The 22,246-nt window shown below is 34.8% G+C and overlaps 2 protein-coding genes across 4 annotated transcripts in view; one reads left to right on the top strand and one right to left on the bottom strand.

Moving 5' to 3' along the window:
• The window catches only part of KDM5A_3 (Lysine-specific demethylase 5A), a 48,775-nt gene extending 30,002 nt beyond the window's left edge, over nt 1-18,773 (top strand). Inside the window, exons 18-26 of one of the 2 annotated variants that reach the window (XM_051213491.1) lie at nt 377-646; nt 1,838-2,242; nt 3,628-4,045; nt 5,757-6,376; nt 6,489-6,754; nt 10,702-10,831; nt 12,760-13,110; nt 14,188-14,722; nt 17,378-18,773. In XM_051213491.1, the coding sequence (XP_051069472.1) occupies nt 377-646; nt 1,838-2,242; nt 3,628-4,045; nt 5,757-6,376; nt 6,489-6,754; nt 10,702-10,831; nt 12,760-13,110; nt 14,188-14,722; nt 17,378-17,478 (3,096 nt within the window). In that variant the 3' untranslated portion in view covers nt 17,479-18,773. Of the gene's footprint in view, nt 1-376; nt 647-1,837; nt 2,243-2,771; nt 4,046-5,756; nt 6,377-6,488; nt 6,755-10,701; nt 10,832-12,759; nt 13,637-14,187; nt 14,723-17,377 lie in introns of those variants that run through there. The other variant, XM_051213492.1, reaches the window with a different exon arrangement.
• Nucleotides 18,774-19,227: 454 nt separating this feature from the next.
• Nucleotides 19,228-22,246, bottom strand: part of WDR90_1 (WD repeat-containing protein 90) — a gene marked incomplete at its 5' end in the record, with an annotated part of 37,968 nt that continues 34,949 nt past the window's right edge. For both annotated transcript variants that reach the window (XM_051213490.1, XM_012942846.2), the window contains one exon: nt 19,228-20,623. In XM_051213490.1, the coding sequence (XP_051069471.1) occupies nt 20,097-20,623 (527 nt within the window). In that variant the 3' untranslated portion in view covers nt 19,228-20,096. The remainder of the gene's footprint in view (nt 20,624-22,246) is intronic.

Below are 22,246 nucleotides of genomic sequence, written 5' to 3'. Positions count from 1 at the left end.
AAAGTCTGGATATGATAATTTCTAAGTGTGATTTCGGCGAGAAAAAGACATGAGTGAGGACAGCAGTAAATAACTGGAATTGATTTTAATCTGTTGATATTTGACTAAATAGACCAACATGATCAAGGTAAAGGGCCCGATACTGGTCATGCTAGGATTCGACTTGTTACATTTTTTGGGGTAGGTTCTATCATTAGTTTTATCTCTAAAGAACGAATAACTTTTTATGTTTTGAACATTACTTTTCATTATGGATGTTTTGAAGATGATAATTTGATTTGTTAATTTCTTACTCCTATTAATTTAGGTTTTCGTTTCAGATAAAGATCGTTGTTTCATGACTTGAAGTAGATTATTTCTTATCATTATTTTATAGGATTCAGAAACTGAACGTATGAGATATATTTGCCCACGGTGTGAATGTAGTTTAAGACCAGATTTAAAACAAGTCCTTAATTTTGTCTCAGAACTTAATAATCTTTCTTCATGCAATAATGACTCAAATCATGACCAAACAGTGAACAGCAGCAACAACAATCACCATGAAATTAGTTTATGTTTCCATCAATTTCCAGAATTCGTTGCGGTTCAACTACTTTGTGTTCGAGCTATTTCCTTTATCAAGCATATTCAAACGTCGATTGCAGTAAGTTGTTTGAAATTGTGTAGAATCATTGTAGAATCATTCTCTTTAGTGTCCATGTTGATTCCTTAGCAATTTAACCATCTTACGTTTTATTGTGAATTACCCACAATAAATCATTCGGCCAACGTTTTAACGATCAGGTGAACTATATACAGTAACCAGTGTTCCTTACTGTACATAGTGCAGACTAAGTACATGATTTTATTGAAGATTATTTGCTCAAGCCAGAAGAGTTGCTTAATTAATCATTGAGTTATATCCTTTATTTCAAACGACTATCCCCCACAAACAAACAGTTTTATTTTCACTACTAAATTTGCCATTTTAGTTCAATAAACTAAAGGAATGGTTAGTGTGCTTGTTAATTTAGAATCTTGCACTTTTTGGAGGCAATCTGAAATGAGGAATGTTATCAGAACGCCTGTCCGAAAATCGAATGAAGCGATTTCATGAAGTTGCTTTATTAGAAAGAGGACTAAAATTTAATTTGCATAAAAAATCAATTGAAATGGTTTGGATTCAACTTTTCTTTTGATTAAATAAAGTAAAATTGGTCTGATAAATGTTTTTATTTTAATTTTCATTGCTTCGTTAAACCGTTTAGTTTATCGTGCGACCGAACTAAAAATTTAGCATCATTCTATAAAGTCATAGACTGTTGGCCTGTACTATGTTTATAGACGCATATTACCTGGTTGGTGTTCCCGCGATAACTGCTGCCAGTGCCCTAATACTTTGAAATACATGGCTCAGATTCGCTCAATCCTAATCTTCTTCTCAATCTCTAATTCAAGTATTTCTTAATGAGTACTTCTCCACTTTGTCTTTTTAAAACATATTCCCAAGATTTAGTCTATTGTCTTATCGTTACTATTATTATTATTACTACTACTTTTTTCGATTTTCTTTTGCTATAGCAACTGGTATAAGCTGCTTGGACCAATGCTTAATTGTACCAGGCTCTATTTTGATGGTATCTGTTTGTCTAATGTTCCTAGAAATTATGTTTAGCTCTAAATTCGTGAATGTAAATAGTTTTTATTGTTATTTTTTGTATTATTTCCATGAATTTAGCACTAGAAAGATGGATGTTCGCTTTTTATTTTACTCGCTCTTAAATATCGTTTAGTACTGTGAATATTTTACGCTATAGGTTTTATTATTTTCTCACTTTTTCGTCTATGCTTACAGTCTAATACAGAACTTAAACAAGCTCTGTCCGATTATGAACACTTTTCCAATATGACTATGCCTTCGATCAATTTAATAGAAGAGAATATTTCTGAGGAATTGATGTCAAGTCCAAATTGTAATGATACTTCTCAAATACTAATTAATTCAAAAAAACTTTACCTTCCGGAAAAAGGTACATCACTTGATCTTGCCTGTTCGTCTAAAAGTTCTTTAGGTTCTGATAGTCGTTCTTCAAATACCACTGTTCGATCAATGATATCGCATTCCCAAGATTATCTTGATATTGATTATGCGAAAACGCAAACAGCTGGTTCATATTTACCAACAGCTAGACCTCGAGCTGGTAACATTTCAATGCCTGCCAAATCACCTTGGAAAGTAATGAATTCTACAATGTCCAAAGTAAATTATTATCATTATTTCAATTGTTTTCGCTTTTCTATTAACAGAAGATAATATGAAGTTTATTTGTTATGTGTGTATATGCTGCTTTTCCATAAATGGTTAAATTTGTTCATTAACTGTCTTCCAAGTTTTACCTTCGTTCTTATTGTTTTTAACTTATTAAATGGATATTCTTTGTCTTCGTTTGAGTTTATAACTTTCTAGTTACTGGTGTTCATCTTTCAATACAAACTCATGTATTTCCTCTTCCCGAACCATATTCTCGATCTCCAGTCTTTCTCATTATAATTGCTACTTCACCATTTTCGCTTTTCTGTTGTTCATCTTGTTATCCCAATGTGGTATGGCGATAGACATTTGCTCCAGTCTCTACGTTAAATATATCTGACTAAGAATTATCACACCAAACAAACAGTTTTCCAGTTTTCTGTGGTTTTCATTTATTAATTAGCTTCTGTCAGTCTATGACGAAATGTGGTTTGAACACTTTTCATCCCCACTGTTTTTATTTAACATTGAATTGTAGGTGGTGATAAGGTTTATATGGATTGCAAACAATCACGATCAACTTTTTCGATATTATTGATAGAAACAATGTGTTTGTGAAGTTTCAACCACCTTTTAGCGTAACCAGATTATCCCACTTTGCGGTATCGAACCTTTGCGTAAGTCACAATTATGACGAACTGGTCTAATCTGCTATTGACTCTAGAATTTGAATTAGTCTGACAAAATACTACTTATTCTTATTAGTTTAGAACTACAACAACACACAAGCAAGAGCTCGAATTTGAAGTACTCCGTATAGGATTGTATTGTGTTGTTACTTTCGTCTGTTGTCTGTGTTATTACTCACCCAGTTTTATCTCTACTATATCCATGAAGTTATTATCTAGTAACCGTATGTACTCCATGTATAGGTCAGACAGAATTTATTAAGACCCTTAAAATCATTTCCCCAAGTCGATCCTTCTCTTGAGTTTTGAAATCGGTTTCATTTTGTCAGATTCATCCACCATTTTTAATTTTCTACTTTATCTTTCATATTATTCTTCATTTCTATCTTTTCCTTTAGTTTTCTACTACTATTGGTAATAACTCCTTGACTGTTATTGCTAATACTACCAACTACTGTTCGAATGATTGTGTTTTACTGTTCACTGATCTTAACTGAATTGTATCACTCTAGGCCGATTCATATTTCTTACCAGATCATATGTTTTTGTTTTCTGTTTACTTTTTAGATTACCAGTAAGTCATGATTATGTAAAGCAGTTTAGTGAAACATTTTCACATTCTGTTGACACATTTTGATAGGGATTTAGGGGAAATACATTATCTAAGTGTGATTGTTGTCCTTTTCCTTTGACTGTTTTGTGTAGATGGAAATGCCAGTTAACCGTAATCCACGTGAATTTATCGTTCCTGATGAAATGCGTTCCTCTTCATCATCAAGGCTGTCTAATTTGGAATTACAATTTTCCAGTTGTAAACAAGGTTGTAAATCTCAATTATCAGCATCAGATAACACTGGATGTACGCATTCAGGTGAACTAAAAGAGGCGGAAGCTGCTGAAGCTTTAGCTGGTCTTTCAGCATCTTTAAATTCACAATCTTCTGTTGTGCTAAAACAAGATTTAAGCTTATCATCAGTGTATAATCGACAATCGTACAGTAATTTCAAAACGGATATTTCATTTAGTCAATTTGGTAATCGTGGCAGTTTATCTGGTAGAATTATGAATCAACGAGATACTGGTTTTAGCCCATGTTCTACTGATAGGTCAGATTCAATGCACTGTGAGTTGAATTTCATAGCACTTGTTTCACAGAATAATATTTATTGTTTATATGCTTATGTTATAAGTATGGGGGACATGTGAAGATTGTAGTGTATTTACAGTTGAAATCACGAGTAGATCTAAGTTAAACCACTATTGAAAACCTAGCGGCATTACTGAGGAGTCCCATAATCGGACGAAACGACCGCCTAGTGCTCTCAGGTTGTCAATGGTGGTCTAGCCTAAATCGGCTCACAATTTCAAATATGAAAATATATGTCATATATATCATCAGTTATGTTGTCTTTCTCTACTCAATGGCCTTAGGTCATAAATGGTGGGGTTTAAGAAACTGATTTCAACGTATCGTTCAAAATATCTTCAATTTATAACTTTTTAATACTACCAAGTATTTCTGTGGTAAATTTACACCATTTTCATACATATTTCACTACTAATACACTTTATGCCTAATTATTTCAGTCACAGTAACAACGTAATACCTTAAGCTTCTATGTAGTCTATTCAACTTACAGTGTAGTGACGATGCTACTACATACTTTGGGTATATATATAATTACTGAGTACTTAATTATGATCAGTAATTCAAACTAAGGTTTCATGTATAGTTATGTTCAGCAGTCATTAGTTTGATGTAATTTCATCCTAATTAATAGTTATTGACATTCAAAATTAATCTTTTGGCATTTTATTCTAAATACATTGAGCAACTTTAATTCACTGAACGTCACTCTAAATGTCCGTAAATGAAAGATGTGTCTGAAAATTTTACAAGTATCCTAAAAACTCTATCCGCAAGACAGTTAGATTTAGGTCATATAAATATATTAATCATCATTAACACTTTGTAAGGATTCGTACAGTTACATAGTAGTGGGATTATAAAACTACTACTTGGAGGATATCTCTTCAACATGAAATCTTCATATAATATAGTTTTACTGTTTGGTGTTGTACTACCCTAATTCCCCCTTTACATTAGAGAATCGGTTTCCAAAGTTATTTTTTGTAGCCCTTAAGAATCCCCAGTAAAAGTCTTCAGAAGCTAGGAAATGATCGAAAACTACTTAGTCCAGTCCGTATGCGATGAAAGCTTCCCAAAAAATCCAAGGATTGTATTTTAAAACCTTATCTGATAATTGCCGTTTTTTGTTTACTAATTTTAGTATGTTTCCTGAAGTTTTCAGAATGTCGAGTTTACCCATCAATCTTTAAATGATATTATTTTCTTTACATAAACTAACCTTGAAGTAGAGTCTTTAGCCTTACTTTGATTCTTTTTTTCATGTGCTTGAGCCTCAAGTGTAGGAGAATTCTGAGGATACAGGAAAACGGCTAGGCAGACCTCATCAAACGTTTATGCTTAAGTTATATCTTTGTCTACATTCAATTTTTGCGGTGAATCATTAGGAATAGTTAGTAAGCTCATAAATGTGATTGGTTTTGCTGAATCCTGATGGTGATGCATCGTGTCAAATTGGGATGTTTCTCGAATCTCCGTGTTCGATCCCCGTTGTCTCTAAAAGGGTGGTCTACATTTGATCGTATTGCGATTTATAACTTTGTAGTTCTTTATTATACTAACCACTTTTTTATCAACAGTAAGTTACTATCATCTTCCAGCTGAATAGATTAATTTATCATTTTTTAAAATACTGATTGTATTTAGTTTTATTCAACTCTTTTAATCGAATTATTATCATTTATAGTTAATAAACTTCACCATGGTTCACTTTTATCACCAAACCATGCTCGAGATCTTTGCAATGTTAATCGTCTTGGTCATTCCAAAATTCCAACAACAGACCTCGAAACTACAAGAAAAACATCTTGTATACAATCGACACGAAAATTTTACTTCCCATTGTCTGCAGAAGCTCGTAAAATATTAGAAAACTTAATAATGGAAGCGTGCTTATTAGAAGTACATTTACCACAAACACGATGGTTATGGCAATTGCATTTAGCTTCCGATCAAGAAACAGAATCTTGTGGTGCCTATCATCCATTTGTTGCGAAAATAGAAGAAGAACGTCTTAAGCGACGAATTTTACGTCATATTCAACAATCAAGTCAATCAAAATTATCTGAACGATTGAGAGCCGGACGACGAAAAAGAAGAGGTTCTGGTTCAGTAGGTAATTTTGTCAATGTATTGGATAAAAACATGGAACATTCTGATGATAGCAACACATCCGTAACTGAAAATAGTGAGTTGCAAAAGCGCCAACGTCATAGTCCAATATATTCAGAAGCAGAGGAAAAACAGAGCGGTTCGTCATCAGTTTCAGATCCTATTACTCGTGCTAATTTTATCCCTCACAGGAAGGTACGTTATTCGTTCCTAATGCAAATGAATATTATACAATTCACACATCGTAGCCATCTGCTTATTCAAACGAGATCCTTATACATTCATTAATTCTTTTTTTCATGTGTAGGCCTATCGCTTGAGAGGTCGTGCATCAGATTTGACTATAGCAAGACGATATAAAATGGGTAGACCTAGACGTTTGTTGCCTGTACGAAGTCGGCGTTCAGTTCAACGACCACCTCATGCTATTGGTTATAGATCTATGCGCTCCACTGAACAGAAGCATTTTTATAATTCAACTATGCGAAATGTACTACAACAAAAATGTCATACAATGTTATCTAACAGTAAACAGTGTAAAATGCCAACTAACAGACGTGCTAGAAATCTAAGGTATTTTTATTTGTAATACAATACTATTTGTACTTTTTAATTACACAGTACCAACAGTAACGATAAAATTTGATGTATATAACCAATAATTCAGTTTGATATGTATGCTGCTGATAGTAATAGAACCAAGTCAAGCAACTCCACCCTATATGTGTGATATTTAATTCGGTATTAATTTCGATAATTCCAAGTGTTGTTGTAGAGTTTTAGTTCGGTGCAAGGTTCACAATGTATAATATTATTTGACTATTCATTAAATGATCGGTATGATTTGTGAGATGTTTTACTGAATCACCATTTTTTACTTACTGTTTTACTTTACTTACACCTGTTACTCCTCGTGAATGAGCATAGGCCGCTCACCAGCATTCGCCATCCAACCCTGTCCTGGGCAATCCTTTCCACCTCCTTCCAGTTGTTATTCATCCTTTCCATATCTGCTTTTATTTCCCGACGTAATGTGTTCTTTGGCCTTCCTCTTTTTCGCTTCCCTTCAGGATTCCATGTTGGGGCTTGCCTCGTGATGCAGTTTGATGATTTGCGTAGTGTATGTCCTATCAATTTCCATCATCTTTTCCTAATTTCCTCTTCATCTGGAAGCTGGTTTGTTCTCTCCCACAAAAGGATGTTGCTGATGGTATCCGGCCAATGGATGTTGAGTATCTTGCGTAGACAGCTATTTATAAATACTTGCACCTTCTTGATTGTGGTTGTTGTAGTTCTCCAAGTTTCAGCTCCATACAGTAGAACTGCCTTGACGTTCGTATTGAAGATTTTCACTTTGATATTGGTTGAAAGTTGTTTTGAGTTCCATATGTTTTTAAATTGTAGGAATGCAACCCTTGCTTTGCCAATCCTTGCCTTTACGTCTGCATCTGAGCCTCCTTGTTTATCGATGATGCTTCACAGGTATGTGAAGGATTCTACATCTCCCAGAGTTTCGCCATCAAGAGTGATTGGATTGCTGTTCTCCGCCTTGAATTTGAGGACCTTGGTTTTCCGCTTGTGTATGCTGAGGCCTACTGATGCAGAGACTGCTGATACACTGGCTGTCTTTGTCTGCATCTGTTCGTGTGTATGCGATAGGAGGGCTAGGTCATCTGCGAAGTCCAAATCGTCTAATTGATTCTGAGCTGTCCATTGTATTCCGTGTTTTCCTTCAGATGTTGAGGTCTTCATAATCCAGTCGACCACCAGAAGAAAGAGGAAGGGAGAGAGTAGACAGCCTTGTCTGACTCCGGTCCTTACTTGGAATGCATCTGTCAGTTGTCCTCCATGCACTATTTTGCACTGTAGTCCGTCGTATGAGTTCCGGATAATATTGACAATCATCTCAGGAACTCCATAGTGTCGAAGAAGTTTCCATAATGTCCTCCTATCTACACTGTCAAATGCCTTTTCATAATCAATGAAGTTGATGTATAGTGACGAGAGTAGATAACCTTGTCTTTATCCGGTCCTCACATGGAGTGCGTCTATCAGCTATCCTCCATGCACGACTTTGCAGTGTAGTCCATTGTATGAATCCAGGATAATGTTGACGATTTTCTCAGGTACTAAAACCATAGTCTCAAAAAGTTTCCATAATGTTCAACGCTTTCTCATGATCAAAGAAGTTGATGTGTAGTAAGAAGTTCCACTCAATTGATTGTTCGACGATGATCCGTAGTGTCGCAATTTGGTCTGTGCACTACTGATCCTTACGGAATCCAGCTTGTTGATCTCGAAGTTGGGCGTCTACTGCATCCTTCATCCGGTTCAGCAAAACTCTGTTGAAGACTTTCCCTGGTATTGACAGTAGTGTAATGCCTCTGTAGTTTTCACATTTTCTCAGATCTCCTTTCTTTGGAATCTTGATGAGGTGTCCTTCTTTCCAGTCCATCGGCACTTGTTCCTCCTCCAACATCTTTTTGAATAGAAGGTGAAGCATGTTTGTAGGTACTTCGATGTCTGACTTCAGTGCCTCAGCTGGTATGTTGTCGGGTCCTGCTGCTTTCCCGTTCTTGATTTGTCTGATGGCCATTCTGATTTCTTCCGTCGTTGGTGGATTGACATCTATAGGAAGATCTGTGTGTGCTGCTTCGATGTTCGGTGGATTCATTGGAGCTGGCCTATTCAGGAGTTCCTCGAAGTATTCTACCCATCTGCTCCGCTGTTGTTGTATTTCAGTAGTTGGCCTACCTTCTTTATCTTTGACCGGTCTCTCTGGTTTACTATATATTCCCTGCTCGTTTCTTCGTTGTATCGTGAAGCTGTTTCATATTTCCTCTTGCGGCTTTTTCCGCCGTCGTTGCTAGTTCTTCCACGTATTTTTTCTTGTCGGCTTTAATGCTTTTCTTCACTTGCTTGTTTGCTTCTATGTATTCAGCTTGTGCTTGGACTTTCTCTGCTCGTGTTCGGCTGTTGTTAATTGCTGTCTTCTTGTTCTTCCTATCTTTGATCTTGTCCAGTGTTTCTGTAGAGATCCATTCCTTATGATAATGCTTCTTTAGGCCCAGAACCTCTTGACACGTTGAAATCAATGCTTCTTTGATACCTTTCCAGTTGTCCTCCATAGTAGTTTCTTCTTTCAGTAGATCCTGTAAGGCTTGGAACCTGTTGTTGAGAGCTATCTTGAATTCATTGAGTTTGTCAGTATCTCGAAGGAAGGCTGTATTGAACCTTTGTAATACTGTTTGTCCAGTTGTCCAGTTCTTCTTTAGCTTCAGTTTTAAATTGGTCACAACTAGGTGGTGATCTGAAGCTATATTAGCTCCTCTCCTGGTTCTCACATCTTCCATTGTCCTTCGGAATTTTTTAGTGATGCAAATATAATCTATCTGGTTCTCTGTAGTGTGGTCCGGTGAGATCCATGTAGCTTTGTGTATACGTTTGTGTGGAAATATTGTGCTGCCTATGACCAATTTGTTGAATGCACACAGATTTGCAAATCTTTCCCCATTTTCGTTTTTCTCACCCAGTCCATGTCGTCCCATGATATCTTCATATCCGGTGTTGTCTATTCCGACTTTGGCATTTAGATCTCCCATCAGAATGGTGAGGTCCTTTCTTGGGCACTTCTCTAGGATTGACTGTAGCCGCTCGTAGAATTGATCTTTAATGTCGTCGTTGCTATCATTGGTGGGTGCATAACATTGGATAATATTCATTGTGATCCCCTCCTTCTTTGTGTTGAATGATGCTTTGATGATTCTGGATCCGTGAGGTTCCCATCCTCCAAGTGCATTTCGTGCTACTTTGGACAGCATTAGAGCAACTCCCTGAGTGTGCGGAGCATTTTCCTCTTCATGACCGGAGTATAGTAGCATCTCTCCCTTATTTAGCCTTTTTTGTCCAGCTTGGGTCCAATGGGTCTCGCTGATTCCCACTACTCCCAAGTTGTATCTCCTCATTTCCGTTGCTATTTGACTGGTCCTTCCGGTCTCCCACATTGTTCGGACATTCCATGTACCTATAAAAATTTTTGCTCTGGTTGTTAGAAGGGGCATCGGCCTCGTGGCTTTCGAAGGAACTCGGCTTTCACCATGAAGCGTCGTAATTCTTCTAAATGAAGACTTTCTAACTCTCAGGGTAGTGTTTAAATGGTTTGAATTATTTTTTCTGGTAAGCGTTTTTTTTAGCGAATTAGTTTTCTTCGGGATGGGGACGCTAATCTCATGCCCAACCCTCCTTTTTTACCCGGGCTTGGGACCGGCAGCAACTCTAGAAGAGCTACAGGCGGAGAATCACCATTTTTTACGATAACAAAATTATCCAAGCATACACCTTTTGTAATACATAGATAAGTGTACGCTATTACGTACTCACATCTCATACAGATATTCATTGATAATGAACCAATCATTATTTTGTGCTTAGTACAGTCACACCATGTTTTTTGTTAAGATGATTATCAATTCTCACATTCAATCAATAATTTTCTATTTTGTTTGCCTTTGATTTTTAAGTGGCCAATTATGCATGGCATCTCGGAGAACTGGACGGGTTTATCGTGGAGAACGCCTTGTACGGCGTCCACACGCCTTTTCTAATAATGAATATAGTGATTCGTCAACAAGTGAAGAACACTTGGAAACGGTAAATAAGTTTTATACCACAAACTGGTTGTTTGTGACTGAAATGAAATAAAAGATGTCAATGGTATAATACAGTGTTAAATTAAATTCCGAATTATTCGTTTTCGTATCAAATACTCCTTTGAAAATGTAGTAATAGAACAGATATACTATGCTATTACTTTAAACTAGAATTTACCATTCGGAAAGGATTTGTACATATTTTTATTATATCCCAATTATTCATAACTTATTATGGTTCACTGTACTACTACTATTAAATAATTTATTTCACGCGAATATTGAGTAATGAAATCTTCTAACTATACAATCCACTGTATTTTAAAGGTGTAATTACTCAACACTAAAAATATTTCGATGAAATTTCATCTACACAAAATCTGGGAAGACATATATCGTATCTATATACACAGTGTTATAGACCCATGACATACTGATATCAATACTTGACTTTCAACTAAAATGTCACGTGGTTATGCTTCAATCCAGTCACTTAATTTAGGATAGTTAAATGATATCATTGTTTATCAAAATGTATGGTTTATAACTGCTTAATTTCGTTGCTGAGTTCCTCAATTTCTTTTAAGAATACCTTTGTGTAAGTGAATGTCAGTGTTATGACATGGTGTCGGTTTATGAAAGAAAGCCGTACAAGAATGGCTTCTGTTGGTTTTTCATGAATTCCTGATTGGGGTCCTAGAAATGGTGCAACACAGTGGCTTCAAAGGTTATCATACATTGTTGTGACTTTCGCCCGGTTAATTCATCATGTGGTTTATTCGCCAATGAGAATTAGACTTATATAATCTTAGCATTGTTCCACAACAATGACGTATTGACCGGTGTGAGCAGCCTAGCGTTCTTATTGGTTCTTTTTCTGCTTAGCCCCACTTGTTGAGTCCAGAACACCAATATCAGCTTCCACTGTACAAACCATTTATTTCAAAAATAACTGGTTTCTATGCAAGCAAGTGAAACCGCATCATAACATAAAATAGAAAATAACAATTATACAAGATCGAGCCAGAAAGTGGCTGTGATTGTGAGAGACTGCAATTAATAAACTAGATATTACTTAAGAATAGTAAATCGTATAATAATAGTCAATAGGTCAAAATAAAGCTTATTGTAGGAGGAATATAAATATACGTAATTAAGTAACTCAACAGAGTAACAGATGTTACCTATAAATTTAATGGCTAAGATATAACAGATATGGCTCAGAATAGAAGTCAGTGAAGATTCTTGATCTAGCTTTGTTTTACTTTCTTTACATAAATGAGAGTAACTTCTACTGAAAGAATCCTTTCTGGTTGTATTCTTCCTGACTAAACTGCCTCTCCAATTATTATTACTATTATTTCACTCTCACACACTAATTTTATCCATCTTTGTTCTTTTTTTGTATTAGTATCTCATTTTTATTTTGTGGTGCACATTTATATCGTGGTCCCCCTTTGTACCAATGTTATGTGTTCAAATAAATAAAAAAGAATGTCTATTTAACACATATTTATGTACATAATGGCTTCTTGGAGTCGACGTTTTACGTTTCCACCTTTGTAAATAATATGCTGCGGTTTATAATTTAAAAAATTAGGGGTGTCCGCTAAATGGTAGTTGATTAAGTTATTCCAATATTAAATTCGTCGATTGTTTTTAAACTTGATTTCAGTCTTCAGGTATATATGTTTTCTTTAAATATTTAAGCATAGATTCATCAGTTATGAAGTCTAACTTGATAGATGTTGTAGAACTGTTTTCCACTGTTATGTAGAAGTACTTTTTCGACGCTTTCATAATAAATAATTGAATGTAGGTAAAATGGACAATGGTTTTTCATCTATAATTAGTTTACAGTTCACTGTCTTGGAATTTTCCCTATCCGACTCACTAATTATTATCTTTTGTTCAAAAAATTCGTCATAGGCACCAACAAATGAACAGTATCACTCAAGACGCGAATCAATACCGTATCGTAAAATGACATCCAATTATTTTAGTTACACTGTCGGTAGAAAAAGGTCAGCCTTTAGACAGGATAGACTAAGTGGGATTCGATCAACAATGCCAGCAACAAAAGCTATGTTAAATAATGATGAAAGTGAAGAAGAAAATGTAGATTGTGCTACAGATGATCAAGCGTCTAATTATGAAGATGATGAATGCCCAGCAGGACCATGTCTACATCCACAAACTGGTACTGTAAAATGGGTCCAATGTGAAGCATGTTGCCGATGGTATCATCAGATATGCGTCGGAATTCATCATCATTTTCAGGTATTCCATATTTTTAAAGTTGATTTTCTCACTGTAGTCACTTTGACGATAATATCGGTAGTAATATTTATGAGTAGATTATTTAATGAAAGTTAATTTGGTCCGCTGACTTTTACATGGTTGGTTGATGAAAGTAGTTCAGAAGAATTAACATTAAATAGTCATTTCTTTGTGCTCGTCGTTAATTTCTTTGGTCTTTAGAACCATCAACGCAATTCTTTTTAGCTTTGTATTATTGTGTATATGTGAAAACGATACGTGGTGTGCATGAGCACAGAGTACGAGGTAAAGATATAACATAATTGGATTTATTATGAAATTCTGTTGACTGTGGTCATGAGGCTACGGGGTATCCATATTTAGTCATTTATCCTTTCATCGTTCTGTACTCGCTAATACACAGTCAGTTCACAATTAAAGTGATGTTAGCTTAAGACGATCTATATAACATTGTTGTCCTACGCAGAGGACTACTCGTTTATTGGTTGAAGTTTGCAAAACATTTGTAAGAAATTTGATTTAGCTGGTTACTGTGAAGTAAGAATAATTATAGTTTCTACTTATCTACATTTTATCCATCTAGTCGGTTAATAACTTTCATTTTTTTAATTTTTGTTGATTCCTTATCATTGGTTTTCCCTTACTGTTGTTATGTGGATTGTATTCACTAATATCGATACAAACGTTTCCTAGGTTATACATATATTTCTGTCCGATTTATCAGTTAGTATTTTCTATGATTTCCATATTCTCAAGTGGTGTACACCTAGGCACCTTGTATTACATGAATTATAATAATTCAGTCTTCAACCTATTAAGACTAATGTTTGTGAATCATACATTAACTAACGGAACCTTAAATTTGTGTGATAGTATATTTTTTTACAATTCAGTTACAAAGTACTTTCATTGGAAAGAAGTAATTGTCTGTTACTCCGTTAATCAGTTGTATCCGATTCTTTTCTTATTTTATCAATTGTTAATGGTTTCATTTGATGTATATTTTTGCATAAAACTGTATGATTTCTTTCCTGTGCATCATGTCAACATACTCTATTTACTTCTACTCTGTCTTAGCTTCCTAAAGTATATTTTTGTCCTACATGTCATCAGCGTGCTACTAACGACTTCCATGCACATCGGAAGCAACTTTCGACTGGTAGAAATTTAAGTCGACTTCCTAGTGGACGTTTTCTTAATAAAAATCCATCGAAACTCCATTTACGTACGAAATTAACAGCTGGAAGTCCTATTAAGTTAGGATCACATTTATCACAGCGTCCAGTTGGTTGGACCACTAGGTCAGAAGTATTATCATCTCGTTTACCTAAATTACGTCCTTATAATGATCCAGAAGTTCCAAATGTACTCGATGATGATTATGACGATGATAATGATGAAGGTAACAATAATACCACTGAAGAAAAAGATGTGAATTCCACAATGAATCAAGATATTCCAGTTTTGACTAATCAACTAGTAGATGATAATTGGTGCGATATCTCTCAAAGTTCTGAAGAACCTTCAATAAAGATACCTGTTAGTTCGCCACATGAATCTGTACACATGGATGAACCTCCTGTTATTGATGCATATGAACATGTTTCAAATAGTACGTTTAATTTCTTTTTAACTGTAAATATCTTCTATGCTAATAACATATTTACCAGTTAAATAGGTTTATTTTATTTTTCCAACTTAACTATAGAGCATTGACTAAAATTTAATCATTCAATTAATAAGCAATTAGTCACAGGTTTGAACATCATTGCAATAACCACAATCTAAGAATCCATTTAGCATTACTAACCGTACTTTAGATAGCGAATGTGCAGAGAACACGAAATTGGTTGATGGTGTAGAATCAGTTAAAATTAATCCTGAAGCTTTCCATCTCATAATAATCAATTTACTGTAAATTTCAGAAGCAGCAACTATTTGATAATGTTCTAACGACGTTTTATTCAATTTCATTCTTTCAGATTATGTGTCTTCAAAGAATGCTTTGTTTGAGTTATTGGAAAATAGTGACACTTTAATTTATTTAGTTTGCTTTTGATGTGATGATTTGTCTTTTATCCGCTTTTTTACTACTTTGAAATTATGAACAGATGCTCTTCTGAATTAGGATATACATCCGTCTCTACAATGTTCCGAACCAGTAGTAAAGTTAGATAATCAATTGTCGAAAATCAAGTTTTTATTCATCCATTTCATGCTACTAGTCGTTGTCATATCACAGCAGTTACAATGTACTGCGCTAAAGGTCTAGAGATTTGTCTGGTGCGCTTTGTTTTTCAAGTTCATATATTCTTTGTTTCATTAATTTTTACAGGCTTACTTACGCCTGTTACTCCCAATGGAGCATAGGCCACCGACCAGCATTCTCCAACCCACTCTGTCCTGGGCCTTCTTTTCTAGTTCCATCCAACTTTTGTTCATTCTTCTCATGTCTATCTCCAATTCTCGGCGTAATGTGTTCTTTGGTCTTCCTCTTTTCCTTTGGCCTTGAGGATTCCACGCGAGGGCTTGTCTTGTGACGCAGTTGAGTGCTTTCCTCAATGTGTGTCCTATCCACTTCCAGCGCTTCTTCCTGATTTCTTCCTCCGCTGGGATCTGGTTTGTTCTCTCCCACAGTACGTTGTTGCTAATAGTGTCCAGCCAACGGATCTGAAATATTTCGCGTAGACAACTGTTAATAAACACCTGTATTTTCTGGATGATGGCTTTCGTAGTTCTCCAGGTTTCTGTCCCATACAGTAGAACTGTCTTGACATTTGTATTGAAAATCCTGACCTTGGTATTGGTTGACAGTTGCTTTGAGTTCCAGATGTTCCTCACTTGTAAATATGCTGCTCTTGCTTTTCCGATTCGCGCCTTCACATCTGCATCAGACCCACCATGTTCATCAATGATGCTGCCCAGATATGTAAAGGTTTTTACATCTCCCAAATCTTCGTCAATTGTGATTGGATTGGTGCATGCTGTGTTGTATCGGAGAATCCTGCTTTTCCCTTTGTGTATATTGAGACCTACTGTTACTGAGGCTGCTGCTACCCTGGTCGTCTTCTCCTGCATTTGTTGTTGCGTTTGCGATAGGAGGGCCAGATCATCTGCGAAGTCTTGATCGTCCTGTTGCATCCTAGCTGTCCATTGTATCCCATTCTTCCCACAGATGTTGATGTCTTCATGATCCAGTCGATCACGATGAGGAGAAAGAGAAAGGATGAGAGTAAGCAACCTTGCCTGACACCGGTCTTTACTTTGAACGAGTCTGTGAGCTATCCTCTACGCACAATGTTGCAGTATTATACATCATAAGAATTCCATATGATGTTGACTATTTTATCAGGCACGCCGTGGTGCCGAAGACGTTTCCATAGTGTTGTTCTGTCCACGCTATCAAATCCTTTCTCGTAATCACTGAAGTTGATGTAGAGTGATGAATTCCATTCATTTGATTGTTCCACAATGATCCGTAGTGTCGCGTTTCGGTCAGTACACGATCGATCGTTACGGAATCCAACCTGTAGGTCTCGAAGTTGGGCATCTACGGAGTCCTTCATTTTGTTTAACAATACCCTGTTGAAGACTTTTCCCGGTATTGAGAGAAGAGTGATGCCCCTGTAGTTATCACAGTTGCTGAGATTGCCTTTCTTTGGTTTCTTGATCAGGTATCCTTCTTCCCAATCTGTTGGTATTTTTTCTTCATCCCAAATCTTGCTGAAGAGAATGCAATTACTGCTGCAATTTGGAAAACTCTCCCGGTCTCATTCAAAGAATATCACCCCTTTGAACAAGTAGGTCTCAACTGTAGGTGTCATGTAGTAGGTTTTTCAGAACTGTTTAATCAATGTGCGGTGATACGACTATTTGTAATTTTGAAAAACACAAGTTTTCACGCGTTGATTTACTGTAGTGTTGAAATAAATGAGTATTATGATATGACTTTCAAGTTTTTAGTTTCCGGTTCTGTGTATTGTTGCGATAAATTATAGAGGATTTCTGGAATTTTATCCTCTTTAAAATTATGTTACTCTCCTTTTTTGTGATAAATTTTATTATATGGATTTTGATTAGAGCAGTGGCTTGGTGGGTTGATTGAGGTATTCAACTTTCAGTCACTAGTTTCCATGTTCGAACCTTGTTGGACGTTAGTTTAGGCAGCCGAGTAGTATCATTAGCCATCACATTTAGTGTGCGGCTCATACCCCAGTACCTGGTGAATGACTTTCTTTTTGTTTTTTTTTTCTTATACATTTGATAGATTATACTAATAATGAGGACGCTGTTGAAGTATCAAAGGGACCAACGGAGGTTCTCTTGGAAGCATTAGATGTTATGAGTAGTGAAAATAATTTCAAGTAATTGTATTTGATTATCCTGTGTGTTATTCTCCGCACTGCACTACAATCATCAACAATTTTCATATTTTATTATCAAATATTTAACAACTCATCACAGCAATATCTATTTTATATTCGATTATTGAATAGAAGTTATTTCATGAAAATGTAAGGTGTGTGTACACGTTGATGGTAATTACAATCTGTAAATTATTAAATGAAAATAGTATTTTAGTGACTTAAGTGCTAATTTAATTGTTCTTTTGCGAATCCTTGTCTGTCAGGTTGACACTTTCATATATGTAATTGATAAATCATCTCTGTACACATTATTTTCCTTTACTGAATTCGGATCATTTTCCATATATTTCATTGTCATTTTTTCCTTTACATATTTTATTGTTATCGATTTATCTCTCCTGATATTAGTGTAAAATTAACATGTTTATTTCCATACTGCACTGTTCTCAACAGTTGAGTGGTCTCGAGATTTCACTTAAAACACTACTCTAGACTGTTTAGTGCACAATACCACAGCAATACGTCTTTTTTTCATTTAAACTTATCAATTGTTTTTGTCACTCAACTTTTTCGTAACTCCACATTACTATATAACTCGATAAATGTACCTTCTTTGCACACATATACAGTAATCATTCTCTCGTAAATTCTGTTGTTAATTTTTGATTCGTTTCTCGGATTATTCTCTCCATTGTTATATCGAAACTAATGAAAGAGTATCGCTCCAATGTCGTCAGCGTAGCGTTATTATTATTTTTATTGTTAGCAATACCACCTTTTGAATATGTCCGAATATTTTCATAAATTTTTCCATTTTATCACCCTAATCAGTGATAAAAATGATTTTGGTAGATTATTTTGACAATGAAAATGGTTTCTTGTTTACAGTTGTTTGTTATATGCATTTGTTTTTTTTTTTTACCAAACATGATTACTACGTAAGATTTCGCCAATAAAAGTTTCGTAAAAATTTCATAACTGTTCTATTCTACACTTACACGTTTTGTACAATACCTAAAGAGAAAAAGTACTGGAATATTGATTTTATAGTAATTTATTCACTAGTTGCAAGACGTTTATTTGCTGCAGTTATCACTGAATTACGTTCGTCATCGATCACAGTATATTACTATGTTTAACATAGTCCACATAACCTGGTAGGATTAAGCTAGTATACAGAAGATTCAATGAGACCTTATAGTTGGCAAGGATATAATTGGTTATTAGACATATATTGTTAACTACATTGTGACATTAATCACATATTTTTTGACTGTCCTAAATCTCTTTTTTTTAAATTGTAAACGTTCAGCATTATTTATTCGCATTTACTGATTGTTTTTAAAACAGCTTTTGTGAAACAATTGAATTAATGTCGTTAAATGATTAAAGGTAATTTCGGCCATACACTTTTAATGAATTAAACCGTAGGAACTACATTTCATCATTTGATGCTTATCAATTAGGTTTAAATCTTAGTAGTTTAAACACTGCTTACAACCATTGGTTAGCAGGATTAAATCTTGAGTATTCATTTAAAATGCCTGGTGTATTCATCAGTCCTTATACAATAAGTGCATGAATTTAACCGCTGTACACCAACCTTCGAGTATGTTAAATGAATTAAAAATTTTTTACTAAAGAAGATTTTGCCCTTGAATTCAGTTAATAAAATATTGCATTATTAGATTTCGATAGTTTTCATTTCTACCCATTCATATATAGTCTCCATTTGTTCAGGTTTAACTGTATGTTTTAGAGATTCGGCTTGCTTGATCATTCTAATTCTTGCTAATTTTATTGAGACCAGGAACCAATCTAAGCTTGACAACCATTGAAGACCTGGAAGCACTGGACTGTCGATTCGTTTCATCAACGTGTGTTGACAACGCTGCAACCGGGAATTGAATCTATAATAATGAAAGTTGGTCGTGTATTATCCTGCGTTGATTGAAGTTAGACTTGTACATTATTGAATCCCAATCCAGTGGTCTTGAGGTTAAGCTTTTACGTGTGAGGCCGACGGCCCTGGATCCAAGTCCCAGTTGTGAGGTCGTAGTTGCGTACTACTAAGGAGTCTGATACTAGGATAAAACGGCCTTCTCGTGCTTCCTGATTTCTAATGGTTTCCTAATTTAAATTGACCTATGATCTCAATTGAATTCAGCGATCTTCATAACCTATTGTTGATATTTTTATTAGTATCTTGATGCACTGAAAAACCTAAAGAGCGATAAACGCAAGAAATGATTTATATTCAGTCTGAGAATCAATAAAAATTAAAAAAACTCGTAAACATCTGCTTTTATTTAGTCATTTGTTTCCTTAAACCGGTTTTTATTCACATGACTATTGATTGTAACAGACTGCCATAATTGCAAAAAATGATAATATGATTTGTTGTAACCCGTCAATTGCGTAATAAATACGCTTTTATTCTATTTTGTTTTTTTAGTTTTACGTAACTAGGCGCATTTTTTTAGGAAATGTGTAGAAATATTCACGTAATGAAACTGAAATACTGTGCATTGTTGTTTAGATAAATTCAATGGAAATATCCTTTTTTGTAAAAGTAGACAAAAGCAAACAATTTATTTACATATACATCTTTCCAATAAACTAACTATAATACAGTGAATTATTTTCTGAATGGTATGTTTCTTCCCAAATAAATAATTCTTTACCATAAGCGGCTGCAATGTATATTTTATTCTTTTCTTGTATAATGATTGATTTGATAAGTGGAAAAGATGATACATAATGTTGATTATCTTTCATACATGCATTATGTACATACTGTGGTCCAATAGTTTTTTTAGATTTGATTTGTAAACCGTTAGAATAGAAGTTTAACAATTGGATTTCAGTTTGATATTTATTTAATGATGATCGTGTCAGTGTAATTAACTGTAAATATGATAATGTTAAGTGATAAGTTTTAGTATTTGAAGAAGGAAGTATAAATACCGGGTTAATTGATTCCACTTTACCAGTTATCTGTAAACATGATGATGATGATGATTCTGGTTGGGCTTTAATCAAATCATCAATTGAATATATCCATAAGTTTGTAATTTCTGTTATTTCATTCGTTGCGTATATCATAATAAAAGGATTGTCGATTTTCTCATGAATTTCTTCATCGTCTGTATAAAAAAGCAAATAGAAGGAAAATAAATCGATTCACCATCGGTAATATAATTTATTAAACGTTAAGAAAAACTTCCTTCAGACCGAACAAATTAACACCCAGGTGGTACCCGTTAACATCCACATTGGTTAGGGGATGTTTCAGAAGGTTTCCTGTAAGACCTACACTCAGTCAATCATCAGAAACAAGAAGGTTCTAAACAACTTAGAACTGGGTAAAACTGAGCCATCCCGAAAGGACAGCCGGTGGGATTCTCACTCAGAAAAAGAAAGACAATAGCCCTCCCTCACCCCAGCCGATAGGCGTTACCCTGATGTGTTCCACTCAAGCTACTGAAGGCACACAGGCACTGCATAGGACTTTGGCGACACTTAGCCACAGAACACCGTGTTTCTAGCAGGAACCACGAAGAGGTAGTCTTCACGCAACTATAACACCCTAAAAGACCAAAAACTATTATTTAGTTATACAGAGAATCTAATTAATCCGCTTCTTCACTTTTGGGTCAGCGATTCAAGGCTGTATTAGCTCTCGACACGGTCACTGGCGGCCTAAAGAGTCATAGTTGATAAATTATGGGGAAGACAATTGGTAACATGGTCTATCTTTTATAATATTTGTGCGTTTTTTCACTAAAAGTATGTATCGGATTGTTAATGAGTTTTAGTCATCTCATTAAAACCATTGTATAAGGCAGATTCTTGGAAATACACTATTTTCTTGTTATCGAGAAAAGAGACAATCGTTCATTTCTGTATTTTAATTAAATTGTAATATATTGTCAATACTACATTTGCTTCCAATAGTTTTATAAACTTACCATGGATATACATTGAAATGGGAGAAATATTCAATTAAATAAAAGTGTCGGAGTATAAACCAGACTTACTTATGAGTTCGAAAATTCTGTTTGCCAGATTACAATATGCCGTATATGGAATTCTTGTGTTCTGACGACGATAAACAATATGGATGGTTTTTTGATTTGCGTATTTAATGTATACTAATTTTTGATGGTTGTCAGTGAAATGAATTAAGCTTCACAGTCAAAAGTGCAAGTCATTTTTATACTCATAAGAAACCATCAGTTACCCTTCAATTATTTGCTTTCAGACTTCAGGAAATTAATATCTCAGGTAACTTTTGGTTTAAGGTTGTGCAATATATCCTAGATTTATTTGTTCCTTTTCCCAAGTAATTGCTTAGATTTAATAATACTTTTGATATTAAGATTTCAATGAGGAACGATTTTTTAAAATCGAATCTCTGCTAAATATATCGACTGTATAGAGTTTTGTTCTATTGTGACTAGTTTGTTACTTTGTAAAATATGTTACTAAGTGTAAATTATGAGGGGAATCAACTTACAGTTCTTTACACATATCGTTTCTGAGATATTGGACTTAGCTGTAATATACGTATATTTAGTCTTCCTGTTATTGAGTGGCAGATCATCCGTTTATTCGAAGTAAAATTTATTCATAACAGTTTTTTATATTGTTTTAATGTAAAATCCATTTGTATTCCCACTACTACAGTTATGTATGATATTTGTTGGCTAATCATCCAACAACACTAATATCCATGTACAAATGAGTGTATTCGGTTAAAAAAAGTC

The sequence above is a fragment of the Schistosoma haematobium genome, chromosome 3 (assembly GCF_000699445.3).
Source record: "Schistosoma haematobium chromosome 3, whole genome shotgun sequence".
NCBI lineage: Eukaryota > Metazoa > Platyhelminthes > Trematoda > Strigeidida > Schistosomatidae > Schistosoma > Schistosoma haematobium.
The sequence above is the reverse complement of the archived record's forward strand: the minus strand, read 5'-3'. Positions and strand labels throughout refer to the sequence as shown.